This window comes from Lepisosteus platostomus, chromosome 3 (genome assembly GCF_059453375.1).
Source record: "Lepisosteus platostomus isolate fLepPlt1 chromosome 3, fLepPlt1.hap1, whole genome shotgun sequence".
NCBI classification, from domain to species: domain Eukaryota; kingdom Metazoa; phylum Chordata; class Actinopteri; order Semionotiformes; family Lepisosteidae; genus Lepisosteus; species Lepisosteus platostomus.
The window spans coordinates 64037185-64055144 of NC_142613.1; the positions used below are offsets into that span (position 1 = coordinate 64037185).

At 35.2% G+C, this 17960-nt stretch overlaps 1 protein-coding gene across 1 annotated transcript in view; it reads right to left on the reverse strand.

Annotated features, from left to right (window-relative positions):
* LOC148675270 (L-gulonolactone oxidase-like) overlaps nt 1-465 on the reverse strand; it is a 103078-nt gene extending 102613 nt beyond the window's left edge. The window contains exon 1 of the mRNA XM_088626413.1: nt 346-465. Coding sequence (XP_088482539.1) covers nt 346-348 — 3 coding nt within the window. The 5' untranslated portion in view covers nt 349-465. The remainder of the gene's footprint in view (nt 1-345) is intronic.
* Between the last annotated feature and the right edge of the window lie 17495 nt (nt 466-17960).

Sequence of the window (17960 nt, forward strand, 5' to 3'; positions counted from 1 at the left end):
TTTTTTTAAACACAATTTTCTGCCAAGCAGAATATTAATATTAACTGTGAAACGCTCCAGGGTAGAAAAATAGGCTAAGTGACGTTGCTTCATTTTCTTTATCCTCCAAATTATTTTCAAATAAACTCTAATACAGTAACCAGTGAATTACTTTGTTTACAATTCTGTGCTATCTTACAGTTTTTAGAAACAAAAATGAAAAGAAATCTGTTTATGCTGTAAAGTTAAGAAAAAATGTTTTACAGTTCAGTTTTTGAATGGAAGATATGTGATTGGAAGAGTTTCTGAAATCAGAGTTTTTAATTTATCTTATCCCCCCTGAGACCCTGAAAAGGATTTACTTACCATTTTATGCTCTTTATTTTTTTTATTCACTTTAAGTAGTGAAGGAATCTGTAGATGAGAGAGCCTGTTAAAGGCGAGGACAAATGAAAGTGTCAGCTTCAAATTTGTGCCTGCAGGTTTCCTGATAAGAAGATGAACAAGCTAACTCTTTTCAGTGTTAATAGAAGTTAATGGTCTACTAGAGTCAACTGGTGCTTCTAATGATTACAATAATGACCGAGTGAATTAATATCAGAACATGCAGTGTAATCATCTTAGATCCTTTAGTAAATTGTGGACAAGTTTCCCTCTTGTGCTTATACAGTATATAGATATTAATCATCTCGGTTCTCAAATCGTATGTAAACTAGTCAATCTCACAGATGATACAGAATCTAGCAGAATGCATTTGTTCAGTCAAATTCTTATAATGATTCAATTAGCTGACAGATATAAAGAGATGGTGTGTGTAGTAATTTGGTATTAATTTGCCTAGCCGAGAAAATGACAGTGATGGTTGGAGATCAGTGCACTACCCAAGTTTCTGTTCCAGAACATCTCTTAACAAACAATACCAAAGCTGCAATGAAAATTCCTGGTTTGTCAAAACTGAAGAATTGTGGACATTTTGAAACAAACTTCAAAGTTGTAGAGGCTGACATAATGTCATATTTACAAATCTTGATGAGATCCTTGAATTGATCAGCCAAATGAGCTGCTAAATAGAATGAATTATCATCTCTTGTAATCTGTTAGCCCTGGGTTCAATTCCTGGGTTTCCGTCTGCATGAAGTTTGTATGTTCTCCCTGTGTTCATGTGGGTTTCCTCCCGCTGTCCAAAGACATACTGTACTGTATTGGTAGGTCAGTTGGATTCTGGGGAATTTGACTCTGGTGTGAGAGTGCTGGGTGTACCTGGATTGCGTACGTGGCTTTCCGGGATATGGGCTGGCTCTACCATAAATGAATGGGTGGCTGGAATAGCCAATAACCAAATGATCCAAATTCACTTGTATGGAAAATGTATCTACCTTATATATCTTAGCTCATTTGTTGAGCTTGATTTTAAACAATACAGTATGTAAAAGATGGAAAACTGTGGGGTGACATGCAGTACATTTTGGAAATATGATTTTATCTTTATATCCCTGCATTGGCATCCCATAAAAGAAAATGTTTCTCGTATGAACATCAATATCCCAGGCCTTGATATTACGTCATTGGCATACTGCAGACTATTAAATCTCAGTCCCTGTACTAACAATTCCTAGCAGAAACAGAAAATATGTGTACTTCCCAGCAGGTCTTTTGGTAACTGCTTATTTAGCACTCAATTTTCCCTCTCTAGTTTTTCCCAAGGCAGGATATTTACAGCAGCTGCTAACAATAAGATAACATTGCTCATAAGACTAAAATGAAGTAAGAAGACAGTTCTATGTGCAATTTACTGCAAGTATGACTGAAGGTGGTGGATACATTTCTGATTATATTTATTTATAAAAATAATGTATATAATTATATTTATATACTCCTGCCTAATATACTTCAGAATAGATTTTAAATCAAGTTACAATTTTATAATACACTATATGGTGGTCAGTATGAGGGCTCAAGATTATTTATTATTATTATTATTATTATTATTATTATTATTATTATTTTTAGCTCCAATACTTTAGGGTTTTATTTCAATATGGGGTAAGTTTAATATTGTTATTGTGTTTTTTTTCTATTGCTTGACATTTTTCTTCTGTATGCAAAATTTGTGAAGAAGAGATTAATTGATACAATGGATAAGGTTGTCAGGCATTTTATATGAATCTGAAATTCTTTGCATACAAGATAAAAATAGTTTGTTGTGCAATTTTTATAGTTATGCATAATAATGACCTTGGGCAAAGCAATATATCCTACTTTTCAGAGAGTTCCGGAAGAACATTTTTAATAAAGAATATAAGGGTTACTAAATTTGTTCCATAAAACTTATGACATTATTTGTACTCTCCAATATGGTATGAGATACAGTAGCTTTGTATTTGACTGCTAGGACAGGTCAGAGGTTTCAAGCAAACATATCTTTTGATGCATCATATTTGATTTTCTATATACATTCCAGAATAACCATGACTCTATATAAACTCTGTAAGGAGCTACAAGACAGGTTTGCATTTTCCCCTAAGTAGAGATCAACGGGCATAGGCAAATACATTTCCACTGATGCACTGATTCCTGGGTTTTACACACAGTAATACCCATAATCCTGTTTGTACTCATTATGTGGATATAAGAGCTTAGATAGGTCAAAGATCTTAGAGGGCTGCCACCTCATGTTACCAATCAGCTTTATTCAGTTGTGGACCACGATTCCCATAGACTACTATTATTCTATGATTATTAAAGAGACTGTACCCTGGACATTACCTTGTTTCCCCTGCTAAAGATAGCAGAGTCCTGGGCCTAGCTTTTCCTTTTCCTTAAATACAGTAGATCTTTTTCTTTTTTTCCTTTTGGATTCCCTGCCTATAAGCTAGGTCATTTTTGGTTTGTTTGCTTCAAAGAGTTACTAAAAGCCCCTTCTTATGTTAAACAGGAATAATATTATTAAGTATATCTTCTATTGTACTGGTTTGTGGTGGCTTTTATAATCATAAAAACTGTTAATTAAACCTTTTCAACTGCCAGAGACATCTTTCATCAGTCAACTTTTCCTGTCTGCCCAAAATAAGTAAGCAAGCCTTGCTCCTACTCGGTCCATTTTCAGCCACCTATCTGTGTGAGGCTGGGTTTTTAAAGATCAAAAATAAGCACTGCAACAGACTTTATCTTGAAAGTGACTTGTGTTGTGTTGTGATTAGAAAGGGCACGATACCAAAGAAAAGTGAAATAAACTGTTGGTTCATCAAACATATGTTTCTACTACTGTGCCTAAAAGTCAACACCATGGAATGCATGTTTCACATTTACAAAAGAAAAGTGTTTTAAAAACTAAACATTTCTTTCGACAAGTGTAGGTCAAAGAGAGCATGCCAATGAATAACCAGAAGTTTAACCACTAATAACGTTTTAGGAAATCAAGATCAAAGGTTCTTTGCCAAGACACCAATATGTCAAGATTTTAAACTGCATGACAGCTTGTTCTGACTATTATAATTCACCTGATACATTTATAAGTGCAGTATTATATTTAAATCATAAGATGAATCTGAAATTAGATAAGCAGTGAAGTTGCCCCTGTCATCAAGGTGATACAGGGTCTTCATGAATCTTTGATGATGAAAAATAAAGCCATCCAGCTTATTGCTTGATAGTACATATGAACACTATTGCTACCTGAAGATGGAGAGGAACAAAGAAATCTGAATATCTTAATATATTAACAGGTTAAGCAGTCCTGTGTACAGTATGTCAGCCTTTAACAGTATGTGATAAAGCAATACTGTATTTTTTCATTCAGAATGGAATCATTGTGACTCTCAATTAAAAATTATTATTGTCTGTAAATTTCATTATGGTAGGGTACACCCTGGATGAGACTCCAGTTCATATCAAGGCAGTGCAAAGATATATGCAGATTCACACCTGGGTCAACTTTTTCCCAGAAGCAAGTTAACCTACAGTACCAGTATGTCTTTCAACTGTAGGAGGAAACTGGAGCACCCAGAGTTAACCCATACAAATATCGGGAGAACATACAGTGTAAACTTCACACAAAACCCCAGGGACTTAAATCCGGGCCCCAATGCTAACCACTGCACCACAGTGCCACACCAAATTAAATATTAATATTTACGATTTCCATATTTTGTATGTATTTTCATATTATGTAAGACCCTAATTCGATTTTTAATCACCTTTTGATGACATCTTGGATAGGACGATATAAACAGATGCAACAAAGTCGATAATCCATGATACAGTGCTTGTTGTAAAATAACAGGGCTCTGTAATATTTGATAATTGGATGTCCTTTAAATTAAATTATTTAAAATGTTTGAATTCCCATAGTAAAATTTTATAAAATGAGAATACCATCTGCTTCCTATTAATATTCGGCAATGGCAGGAACAAAAAGTAAATCTTTTGGAAACAGAAAGTAGTGCAAAAATAGAGCCCTTGTACAGTACATTTGTAGCTATATGTCTATTATTATGCTCATCATCAGTCTTAGCAATCTTGGCTGCTCTCAGATATGATGATTAGATTATTATCAATCATCATCATGACAGGTAACCTTATTTTTTACAGCTTTTCTCATATTCGATATATTAATGTTACAGCATAAGTTGAAAATAAGTTTTCCATGTTGTACTTTAATGTTTATTTGATTAATTATTTATCCTACTACTCATCATCAGGAAGCCTATTTTTCTGGTGAGAGGTTATGGCAACGTGTAGCCTATCCTTGACACAGCAGGAGCAAGTTGGAACTGAGAGAACAAATCTGTTCTAGTCCTAGATAGGATACATCTCTGTTGCAGAACCACAGAGAAAGGGACTATTTACACACAACTAACCTAATATAGTGTTCTTTGGAACGTGGATGGAAAACTGAGCCCCCAGAAAAAAAACAAGAGAACACATGAATATGAGAACTTACAAACTCCACAGAGCAGCCCTCCTCCAATCCAGAATAGAACCCAGGATCCAAGAATTGTAATGTATCAGTAAGACCCACAAAACTACTATGCCACTCCAATTTAGTTTACTATTTACAATCAAATAATGGTTACAGACATAGGTGGTGTATATAAAAATTCTGCTATAGAGACTCTTGCAAATGCCCAAGCATTTATTGCCTAAAATAAGTTGTATAATTGTAATGAAACTGCTAATCCTGTGGGTCTAAACTAAGTAATAACAATACCATGGTATTTACTGTTAAGGAAAACTGACACTTGTGCAAATGAAGTTACCCATTTTGCTGAGCAACATCATATTTGCTAATTAGAAAGTGAAGAATAAACCTGTTTCTGTTAAGGAATATTCTTAAAAATATTTAGTTTGAGCAAAGGGCACTGCTAATTGTTGTAATCGTTTAACAGAAGAAACATCTTTGCAAATGTTATGGTCATACTTGTAATGCTAGACTTCCCCTTGAGGAGATTAGTACATAAGCAGTGAAATGTATTTATTTTCCATTACATAAATTCCTAAATACACACTTTGTATCAAAAGCATTTTACAAAATGTAATCTTCAATATATTGTATAAACCCAGGTTACAAATACTTATTATCAGAGACCAAAATAATTCTGAAAAAAACTAAATCAGACTTCAGCAATTTTTTACCTTTGCTTTTTATTGATTATCATGCACGATGTAATGATCACCTGTGTTACAGTGAAATAAATTGAATCTGAAACATTCAGAGTTTAACATCATCCAGGTGGATGCTGCACATTGGTGGTGGTGGTGGAGGGGAGCTCACTTTACTCAAAGTAAAATGCTTTGAGTGGAGTGTCCAGAAAAGTGTTATATACTGTAAGTGTAAGCAATTATTATTATTGTTATTATCATCATCAAAGATCTTGAAAAAAAAAACAGAAGTGAGCATGAACTGATGGCAGGTAGCTAAAGTTCTAGAAGGTCATCGTTCCCATGACAATTCATGGCCATTACATGCAGTTCTGCAGAACATTTCAGATTAGGTCAAACACAAGTGAAATCATAGTGGAGTTAGTAATTTCTGAGACGTTGTCTATCAGATAAATTAATTTTTTTGTCAGAATTTTTAAATGCCTTTAATACTCAACACCCTGGATGCAAACACATTAAATTTGGAAGGATTGTAAAGACTTGGGAGGCACAGTGATGTACTGGATAGAATTGCTGTCTCACAATGGTTGGGCCTGGGGTTCAATTCTGGACCTAAGGTAGGACCTGTGTGTTCACATGTTCTCTTTGTATTTAAATGAGTTTCCTCTAGGTGCTCCTGTTTCCTCCCAGAGCCTGAAGATATATTTACAAGATGGAACAGATGGTGCTTTCATTCCATGGATTAGGATCCCTACAGCTAAGGCTATAACACCTGTTTTTTTTATTTTGGGGATTTTAAGATTCCTCATTCAAATTCTTACTTTTCAAAGCTTGAATTGTCCATCTATCCATTCCATCCATTTTGTAGCCACTTCTTCCAATTCAGGGTCGATTGGCTGCCGGAGCCTGTCCTGGCAAGCAGCAGGCACAAGGCGAGGTAAACCCTGGAAGGGACTATCGAAAGGTAGACTCACGGACACAAACAGACACACACTCACGACTAGGGCCGATCTTCCCAGAAGCAAATTAACCTACCGATATGTTAACGGACTGTGGGGGAAAAATCGGAGCACTCAGAGTAAACCCACATGAACATGTTGAAAACACACACACTCCACCAGGAAGATTTAACCTAGGGCCCCAGTGCTAACCATTGCACCACTGTGCCGCCCTGTTTTAATTTTTTATATCTAAAAAATTCTTAGTGTGATATTGACCATTAAAACACATACAGTAGCAACTGGGTAAAGGCTATCATACCATCTTTATTTTGTGTGTGAAAGTTTTGCCTTTACAGCCCATTCTATAACTTATACTTATAGTATAAGGACAAATTATATAATTCTGTAACATCCTTTTCTGTACATATATCATAATAATGCAGCTGATAGTCAATAGTTAATGAAGAATCAGGATTTGATTGTTGAGAATAGTTTAACATCTTTATACTGTTAGAGTATGCAGTATCCAAGCTAATGGTTTTTACTTTTTTTATAATTTTCAAGCAGAACTGGCTTAAAGCACTGCATATATATCCTAATCAACTGCGCAAATACTCTGTCATGATCGTAAGTTCCTCCTCTTAAGGGTGCTCTGGCTCTTTCTTGTTCGGGTTGATTTTGTGCACCTGCTTCCCCTATAATAGCCAGACGCTCCTACCATTCTGGGCTCAGCTTTGGTAGATGGACGCCTGGAACCCTGCCTACCAGCGGGTCCAGGAGACACCCGATGGCATAGGCTTCACAAAAGCGTCCTGACTATCTGGGTCCTGGGCTTGGAGCGCCTGGCCCCGTTACCCCTTTTTATCTCCCCGTTCCTGCACCGGATTCCGCTCCGGTTTTTAACTTTTGTCGTGTCTGTCGAGGATGGATTACCCGGTTCTGGACTTTTGCTCCCACTCTGAATTTCCCTTCGGAGTCCCTTTGGACTTTCGCCTGGACCAAGCCCCCCCGTTCTTCTACCAGCCCCGTTCCTAGTCTTCTCTCCCCATGTTCGAAGAAATTAGGACATAAGGTGATGTGCAATTTTAAAGATAATTCTTAAATGATAATGAAACTGTATGAAATTAAGAATATTGGAAAGGTTTCAAATGAGGGACAGCTATATTTATTAGTATGCATGTTTAATCTTGTGTGATTAAGTATGGTTAGCAATAAAGGCAAAACCAGTTATATTAAATTTGTATATAAATAGGTTAACTAGCATGAAAACTATTCACCCTTCTTTAGTTCCTTCTAACTCTATTCGGAAAGGAAGAAAGAAATTATTATCCCAGTGTTTTGCTATCACATTAGATAACACACTGTGATAAATGTGAAGTTCGTTCTAAATTGGTCTGTCACTCCCTATTAAGAATACACTGTTGAAAGAAATAATGAACATGTCACACCTTTCATATTGCATTCAGTTAATTTGTGACAGACATAAATAGACATCTTGTACATTGCTGCACTCAAAACAAAGTCATTGTAGTTTTATGACATAGCAAGTCTTTTGATTAGGTGCCTAAACTGTAACTAGCCCTATGCCAATTATAACATTAATCAATGCATTTCTGATTATCCTTAATTGCATTCAATTTGGAAAATTTCTAAATTATGCATATTACTATCATAATATGTTGTTAAAAATTAAATGATTAGTTTAAATCTGTTTATCGTTAATGAATGGCTTTTGGTTTAAGACAATGTTTTTGGCAAAATTATTAGTACTGATTTGAAATACCAGGTGTATCCACATCAAAGTTAGGGCTTTATTCTTGTGTCTTTATTGGACTGTTCAGCTTAATGAAGAATGGAGAATACATATTGGAAAAAGCTTTGAAAGTTCTCAGTTTTGTAATGACAGATCCAGAATATAACACACCATCCTGCCTTGAAGTGCATTACAGTATTGTACTTTTGGTATACTGTATATAGCGTCACAGACTGAATCTGTAAAAGGGAAGGAAACGAAAGGTTTATTTAATGTGGAAAAGAGAAGAAATGAAACAACGTTTTGGCTGTGGAGCCTTCTTCTGTATACCCCAATTTTTTCCTTCATACTGTACATTAAGATTTTACACTATATTTTTATGTATGTAATTTCGACACAAACTGAAAAGCAAGATTAAAACATTGGTTTTCTCAGGAATTCTGTGTGCAAATGTAAAGCTGAACAAATGGAAATGTTAATCCAGAAACAAGTGACTGAAATAGTGAAGCACTGAAGAAGGCTTCAGCTTTCTAGGCCACTGGAAATCTTTCAATGGCAAAGGCTATCAGTATAGACATGATGGATTACTACCAAATGAGATGGGTACCAGTTCACTTTGGGCAAGGATTTGCAGAAAACTTAAAAATAACTTTAGCTACTTTAGTTAAAAAAAATACTTTAAGGCTTTTATTTTCTTTTTGCATGAGCATTCAACTTTGGAATTGTATCAATGTTGACAAAGGAAAAAAATATAAAAATCAATTAGTTCCTTGATCTTTACAAGATTTTCTGGAAACCTGTAATTTATAATAACTTTATCTTTTAAAAGCAGGCAAATCTGCATCATACATTTTCAGTATTTATAAGTTTCAGTCCTGAATAAATCAATTGGAATTAGTTATAATTTTATTTTAATTCAACTATAAATATAGTGTAGGATGTGTCAGATACTGCACTTTCAGGCATAGATGAATTAGGCAGATAAACAAACACCACTTGTTCGTTAAACTGCCTTTAAATCTATTATTGTGAAAATGTTTTTTCTTCATTAGTTGTGCAAAAAATGCATGAATAAACATAGACTTCACAAAAACGTTTTTTTCTCATTTACTAGATAAAATCCACCGAAAAAGACAGCAGAATCTCAGTTATATTTTACCTACATGCAAAATATAAAATCAAAATAAATCATAAATGTTTTATATGTATAGCTGCATTATTTATTACACTGAGAAAGGGGCCTTCTGAAGTCAAATTCTATAATCATGACATTGATTATAAAGAAGCAATCATAAATAACCAATGAGTATGACACTGAATCAAATACAGAAGAAATATATTTCAACCAAACATATCATCAATCAATTTTCTCATTCTCACAGCACAACCCAAAAATAGACTAACAGATGTTTGACTTGTTTGACTATACAGACCCTGCCTGTATAGTAATATTGACTAATTTATAGTTGAGTTGATTTAAATTAATCAAAATACTCAAACCTGACATGTAACATTTAGCCTTCAAGTATGTCGTTCAATAAGGTCATCTGAATTATACTGTATGTGTTTAAGGTAAGGTTTTTGTAATGTTCACTAAATAACACAAAATAATTACAAAAAGAGGAATGATTCTTAAAATTGCAGGAAAACATTGACAGTAATTAAAAACTGGAAAAATTATAAAAAGTTTAAAATACCAGGATACAGATAAAGGAAATCTACTGAGTCAGCTACTGTAGATATAGGCCTACACTACCTCGATTACCTACAGTACATGATATATAATAAGAGTCATATATAATGAAGATGGTTAATTTCAATCTTGGGTTCTCAGTACCATGGAAGTCTGGATAGTTATCTGCACAGACCATGAGGGCCCTGGTATTGCTATGACCGTGTTAAGCATTCCACACACTGTCACAAACGCCGTCACGTTCACACGCGCACCCTCTCAAACAGACGCTCACGCCGCAACTGACCTTCCTATCGCCTGTCACTCCTGTCACTACTTTAACCCTCCTCTTTTATACCTTACTTCCTGACTCTCGCTCGATTCTGACCACGTTTCTGCCTTTGCGTTTTTGGATTGGTTGCCTCGGTGTATTGTCTCCTCCCGGTTTTGATTATTGCCTCCCCTTTGGATGGATTTCGGATATTAGGACTTGTTTCTCTTTTGGTAGCCTTTTCTATTTGGATTTCCTATTGCTACTCGGGAAATAAGGACCCCCTGCAGGGTTCGAGTTGTCTTATTTTCAGCATTCATTATTGCTAACAGACCGTAGGAAGGTGATCCCACTAGACGAGCCAGTCAGATGAAGAGGTGTGATACGAACTATTTTGGGGTACCTTGTCTAGCCAAAAAGTGTAAGCAGAGTTACTTAAAATCGCTGATTAGTTATGAACTGCACAAAGAACATCTTTTAAAAGATGAAAAGGCCTTGAAAAAAAGAGCAACGCGGCTTAATGTCAACATTAATCTATGTTTAAGAAAAGTAGCTTGAGGACAGAGAGGAACTTAATCTTTTCATTTTCAGTTGCAGACATCTGATTGAATTTTTTTAAATTTTACACAGAATAATATTGATAATAATAGTTATTTCAAACTATATAAACTAAAATTTGTACTTACTAAATACAATTTTCAAACTCAACACGTAAAATTACAAGAAAATAAGATATGGATAGTAGTAGTCCACAATCATAGTTATATTCCTCATATTGCTAGCAGGTTGTTTTTTTGTGTGATTTCTTACTTATTTGTCTTTTCTGCTTGTGTAACCTGATTTTGACTTTGTATACAAATTTATTTCTTGAACCAGAAGGTTTAATTTAATGACAATAACATAATGTAAAAGCAGATCCCTACAAAACTGTAACATCAAAGGCACAAAAAGTACTCTTGACTCTACAATAACAAAATCTTCCTAGTTGCATTGGGATTACAATTCAAAGAACACTTCTAAAAACACGGCTCATCAATATGAACATTGTTTCCTGGATGCCTGCTAATTTTTTATCTGTTCCCATGGAATTTATAAATCTGCTTTATAATTCCATTGATTCCTACATGCAGATGCAAATGTCATGATTGATTTAAAGGGTTTTGATGCTGTGCATTGTAAGTAGCATCTGTATAAACAGATTGTCTAAACTAACTCTCCAGTATTGTGTTCTAGGGTTTACCTTAGGGACCTCTGAACAGAATGACTCACTGGTGTAACTTGTATTAGAATAAGGATTTTTTTTGTTAAAATGCACAAATTCTTACAATTATTAAATGTCACTTACTTCACATCCTACACACTCAATAATAGTCTAAGTTGATTAAAAAAAATGTTTCATCAGCAAACGTCTCGATAAAGTCAGAGACAGAAATTGCAGTTTTAATGTAATATATACAGTAAACCGATGTCCAAAGATCTTAGACATGTTCAGGAGTTACAACATATCTACATTAGGAGCTAAAGTACCTAACAGCTATTGTTGGAGCTAACAATGATTACTACTGTTACTACAGCTGATTTTTGATGTTTATCATTTAGCAGACATTAAGTCACAATAATTAGAATCTTCAAAAACTTCATCACAGTAGCACAAGGTGAACTGTACATGAAAACTAAAAGGCTACAATGTCAGTAGGAAATTACGCTAGAACTGTTTCTTCATAAAGAACGAAATAACTTTGACTTGAAAGAGTAAAACTGTGCAAATTGGCTTTTGCAGAGCAGTGTATAAGAACAAAGGGAAGGTTTCACATGAAAGAAGGCTTTTCATTATTAATGAAAATTTGTTCCCATTTGAATTATCTAGTTAAATAGAGGATTATAATGAAAATACTGCATATATTTTACTTCTGATTTATTCCTTGTATCTGTATTTGTACTGTATATGATATCATGATCATAATGAACCACCAGCTGATCTTCCACAATTTCACATTTAGTTATTTTCTGATCATGAAATGCATTGTTACCATACATCAGTAGTGGTAATAAAGTTAAAATTTAAATCACGATATGTCAGCTGATATTCATTCAAGTGAATAACAGACTAAGGAGCTGGAGATACATATACAACACCTTCAGAAGAATAGTTTGTTTTCTTTAAAGTATTTCTCACTCACATTCAGTAGATGAGACCCATTTCTGTTTATTGTATTTATTCAAATTTCATTTTCACAATGTATTTATAGCATTGAAGAACATTTGCAGGTTACATTGCTGACTACGTTCCCTGGAGAAAACAAATGAGAAGTTAAGAATTTAAGGAGCCATTACATTTGAAGCAGGAAAGTACTGTCATTTGTTAATGGCTGTTTCAGTATGACAAATCCCATTTACAAAAGAGGAATGCTTGGAGGGGCTAGTTATTGCACAGTAAAAATTAGATGTTATTTTTCTCAAGCAAGAGGGTGTTTACCATTGTTATTATTGTCTTCTCTGTTTCAATTAGTAACTGTATTCTTAAGAGTCATCACCATGTCTTAAGTATTAACAGCAGGAGCTTTAGATTCATGGGGTTTTCAAATTACAACCTAATTAAAATGGGCTGTTGTTTAATTTACAGCCATTCTTAGGAGTAACTCTGAAAGTTGCCTAATCACAAGATGATTGTAATGCCACTAGATCTTTTGAGAAGATTTTTCAAAGAGGTTTTTAAAAGGTCTTCCTTCTTTTCCCTGCAATGGTTTAATTACAAACTACTGCTTTATTTAAAATACTATGTATTATCCCTATGCCAAAGGAGTTAGTATTAGCTGTTCTAGTTTTAGTGATACAGTAGTTGAAGAAAAATATCTGCTTTCCCTTAAAACACAACCATGAGTCTGTCTCAAAAGTTTTTATTTCATGTGTATGGGAGCGAAACACACAGAGATGCTAGTGGTATTTTTCTCATGATTTCTCGTGATTACATTAAAATAGTCCTTAAGTAATTGTCTTTTATCTATCATGCTTCCCCATGCTTATCAGATTGGGAGCATTCCAAGATCACGCTCATCATCCTCTTCCCTATTAGTCAAAGATAACTTCTTTTAATACAATTGGTTACTTAGTTTCATAGCATGTGTTCCTACAGTATCTTACACAATATAGAATTACATAGTAGCCCTTGTGTCCAGCATTCTTCCAATCCTGTTCAAACCAGTTCTGTATGTGCACCTTATAAATTACTGCACCGTTAGCAGACAAAGTATGTACAAAGTTCATAGAGAAACCCTCTTAACCCTCTCAACACAGGAATGTGAAACTCTAAGAGTAAAATATACAGTATAAGGAGCTTTCTTTAAACTACAGCAAGAATAACTATCACACTGACACAGCTCACTACTCTAACCTCTTCATTTCCAAATAACATTCTAAGATATGAAATTAGAAGCCATAATATGGATCCATCTCCCAGGTGTTGTGGCATGGCAAAAACTAATTAATATTTATAGCCGTAAATCACAGTGACTATTCTTGAAAGAGGCTTCCATTATCCAACTTATCTTTCTAACATTACATTCTATTTATGTTTCATGTTTTTTTTGAGGGGCATCATGTTTTTTAGCCTTATCTATTAAACATTTTGCTTTATATCTTTTTTTATGAAATTATAAAAGGACTGCACCATCTCCGACCATATCCTGAGGCTTACAATACATTTATCTGCACTTGCACCTGTAGATCCTAGTCAGACCATACCACCTTTAAAGTTGTACGATCAGCTATGGTATTTGAAATTTGTTCACTAAATAATACCACATTAAAAGCACTTTTCTGTCTTTTCCATCTAATGTGTTTGATCATCCATCAAATGGTTTTATTTTCAACTTTAGTGTTTATTTCCATTTTATTCTTATTTAATGTCTTCCATTTATTTTATATACTATATACTGCATGTCCACTACATTTATGCAAATATGTTGCTGATACTCTATAGTTTCTATACATATATTGTACATATGCCAGAAAAGAAGGTAAACTAATTAAAACAGTCTGCATCACGTCTGCCAAAAACATCAACACCTACCTCATGACAATAGTTTAAAGCATTCAGTGATAATGAACAGCACTTATCCCGATTATTTCTTTGGGACTTGTAAAGATAAGGCATTTAATCTAACAGCATACTGTATATACGACCGTTGGGCTCCTAAAGACCTGCTTTACAGCAAAGGTTCCTAATGAATGGCTGAAATATTTGTTTTCCACAGCAAGCACAAGCATGTGTTTGATGTTTTTAATATTATTATAATATAATATTATAATAGTTTATTTGTAAGGAGATTAAATTGCATATACTGTGAACACCCTTTCCAACAAATCATAATCCGAGTATCTTCAAATGGTTTTTGTTTCTCTTATAGCAAGACAAATACTAGCATTCAGGGTGGATACATTCTTTTTTATTGGCTCACTAAAAGAAATAAGCCTGAATTAAAAAAAAAAAAACATTGGGCTATTTTGGAATAAGCTTCCTTTGAAATTGAGGTACTGTAACTAGTAACAGAGTGGGCAGCATGGTGGTGCAGTGGTTAACACTTACTATGTTACTTAGGCACAAAAATATCTACCGCAATACTGTATGAGCTCTGAAACTACACTAGCTTCAGCAATCTACAATGCTTAAATGTTTCTACATTTTTAATCATTGATAAAAACTAAATATCATTTAATATGCCATAGCAGCCATATCACCCTGCAACTCACAACTGGCAACCCACTGAAGCTAAGCAGGTGTGAGCCTGGTCAGTACCTGGATGGGAGACCTCCTGGGAAAAACTAAGGTTGCTGCTGGAAGAGGTGTTAGTGGGGCCAGCAGGGGGCGCTCACCCTGTGGTCCATGTGGGTCCTAATGCCCCAGTATAGTGACGGGGACACTATACTGTAAACAGGCGCCGTCCTTCGGATGAGACGTAAAACCGAGGTCCTGACTCTCTGTGGTCATTAAAAATCCCAGGGCGCTTCTCGAAAAGAGTAGGGGTGTAACCCCGGTGTCCTGGCCAAATTTCCAATTGGCCCTTACTAATCATGGCCTCCTAATAATCCCCCTCTATGAATTGGCTACATTACTCTGCTCTCCTCCCCACTGATAGCTGATGTGTGGTGAGCGTTCTGGCGCACTATGGCTGCCGTCGCATCATCCAGGTGGGGCTGCACATTGGTGGTGGTGGAGGGGAGTCCCCATTACCTGTAAAGCGCTTTGAGTGGAGTGTCCAGAAAAGCGCTATATAAGTGTAAGCAATTATTATTATTATTATTATTAATATACAGTAGGAATCAATGTTAATGTAATGAAAGATTAAGTTTTAGGTAAGCAAGTGAATGTTAATGTCAAGCCATGCATAAAGTCTTGCATTTACCAAGATCTTCAAAAAACTAATTTTGCACCTGAGCCAATTTTCAACTTTTTGCCTTTTTACAATACCATAAATGATTTTTAAATAATTCTATCCTTGCAATAGACTTTTTCAACACATCTTAAATAAATTTGTTAAATTATAGCATGTATACTGTACGTGAACATCTAAACATTTATAAAACATCAATACATACAGTAGCTAGGATGAATATTAATTTAAAATATTAATTTAATTTGCAATAATTTGTGAATGCTAACCCTAACCCTACCTGGGGTGCCAACTGAGCATTTCCACGATCTATATCTGAAGTTCTCTGGTCATCGGATTTTGACATGTTCCCCATACTAAAAGGTACTGTATGAATGGGAAAGAATCAAGACTGTTGATCAAAGCTCTTGCAATTAAATGAGATTCAATTATGCTTGGTGACAATTTTTGATGCCACCGACTCTGTTTCAGGATACTAATACTGCATGGTGCACCACGCCAACCAGGCCACAGAGTCAGTTAGAACTGCAAAACCACTCATCCTAAACCTGACTTGGGCCCCAAAATCCAGCTCTGAACTTAGCGTGTGAATGCTAACCCTGGGGTGTCAACTGAGCATTTCCGCAATCTATATCCGTAACCTCTCTGGGCATTGGATTTTGACATGTTCCCTAAACCAATAACTATGAGTGTGAAACAAACAAAACCATTCATCATAGCCCTTGCAAGTGAATGGGATTCAGTATAGTTTCTTAACTTTTGATTTGACCAATTCAGTTTTGCGATACAAATGTGAGTTTCCCCCCCAAAAAAATTCAGATAGGACCAAAAAACCACTCATAATTAACCTGAATTCAGACCCAAAATACAGCGCTGAACTTAAAAATTGTCTAAGTAGTGTGTGATTGCTAACCCTAACCCTAGCTGGGGTGTCAATAGAGCATTTCCGCGATCTATATCCAAATCCACTCTGGGCATCGGATTTTGAAATGTTCCCCAAACCAAAAAGTGAAACAATTAAAATCATTGATAAAAGCTCTTGCAAATATTTTAGATTGTATAATGTTTGCTTGAAATTTTTGATCTGACCAACTCACTTTTGTGTTAAAATTACCTTGTGGTACACCATGCCACCCAGGAACTGAAAAGTATCAGATAAAAAACAATTCAGATAGGAGCAAGAAATTGCTCATCCTAAAGATGACGTGGGTCTCAAAATCCGGTTCTGAGATTAAAAATTGTCTAAGTGTGAATGTTAACCCTAACCTTAGCTGGGGTTTCAACTCAGCAATTCCGCGATCAATAACTGAAGCCCTCCGAAGTTCCCCCAACCAAACAGTTTGAATGTGAAATAATCAAAGGCAATGATGGAAACTCTTGCAAATGTGTTAGATTCTATTATGTAAGCTTGCAACATTTGATCCGACCAACTCAGTTTTGGGTTAAAATTATCGAGCAGCGCACCACGCCATCCAGGCACCGAAAAGTTACAGACAAAAAAAAATTCATATAGGAGCAAAACATCACTTTTCCTAAAGCTGACCTGGTCTGATCTTATAAATGGTCTACATACAGTGTGAATGTTAAGCCTAACCCTAGCTGGGATGCGAAAAGTGCAGTTTCGCAATCAACGTCTGAAGCCCACCGGACCTCAGATTTTGACATGTTCACCCAACCAAACAGTTTAAATGTGAAACAAGCATGAAAGCTCTTGCAAATACAGTATATTCGATTGTATACTGTTTGCTTGCAACTTTTGATCCGACCTATTAAGTTTTGGGTTAAAATTACCGAGTGGTGCACTGCGCCATCCAGGCACCGCGCTGGTCATAGATATGGTCTAAGTAGAATGTGAATGTTACCCCTAACCCTAGGTGTAGTGTCAACTGAGCAGTCTGGCAATCCATATTTGAATTGTTTCAATATCTGAATCGGATTTTGACATGTTCCCCCAGAGAAATAGTATGAGTGTAAAACAAACAAAAGCATTCATGAAAGCTCTTGCAAATGTATTCGATTCTATTATTTTTGGTTGCAACTTTTGCTCCTAATGACTCAATTTTGGGATAGCATTACCGAGCAGAGTACCGCGCCACCCAGGCACCGAAAAGGTTCCGACAAAGAAATTTTCAGATAGGAGCACAATATCAATCAATCAAAAGTTTATTTATTAAATGCACAACAATACAATGTGTAGCAGTAAATGCCGGCAGTGAAATGTCTTTTCTGAGAGCTCAGCAGGGGGGCAATAAAAATAAAGATCACAAAATTAAAAGTTAACAATGTTACATAATAGTGCAATAAAAATTGAAATAAAAAAACTCAATATAAATAGTGTAGTCCATGGTGTATG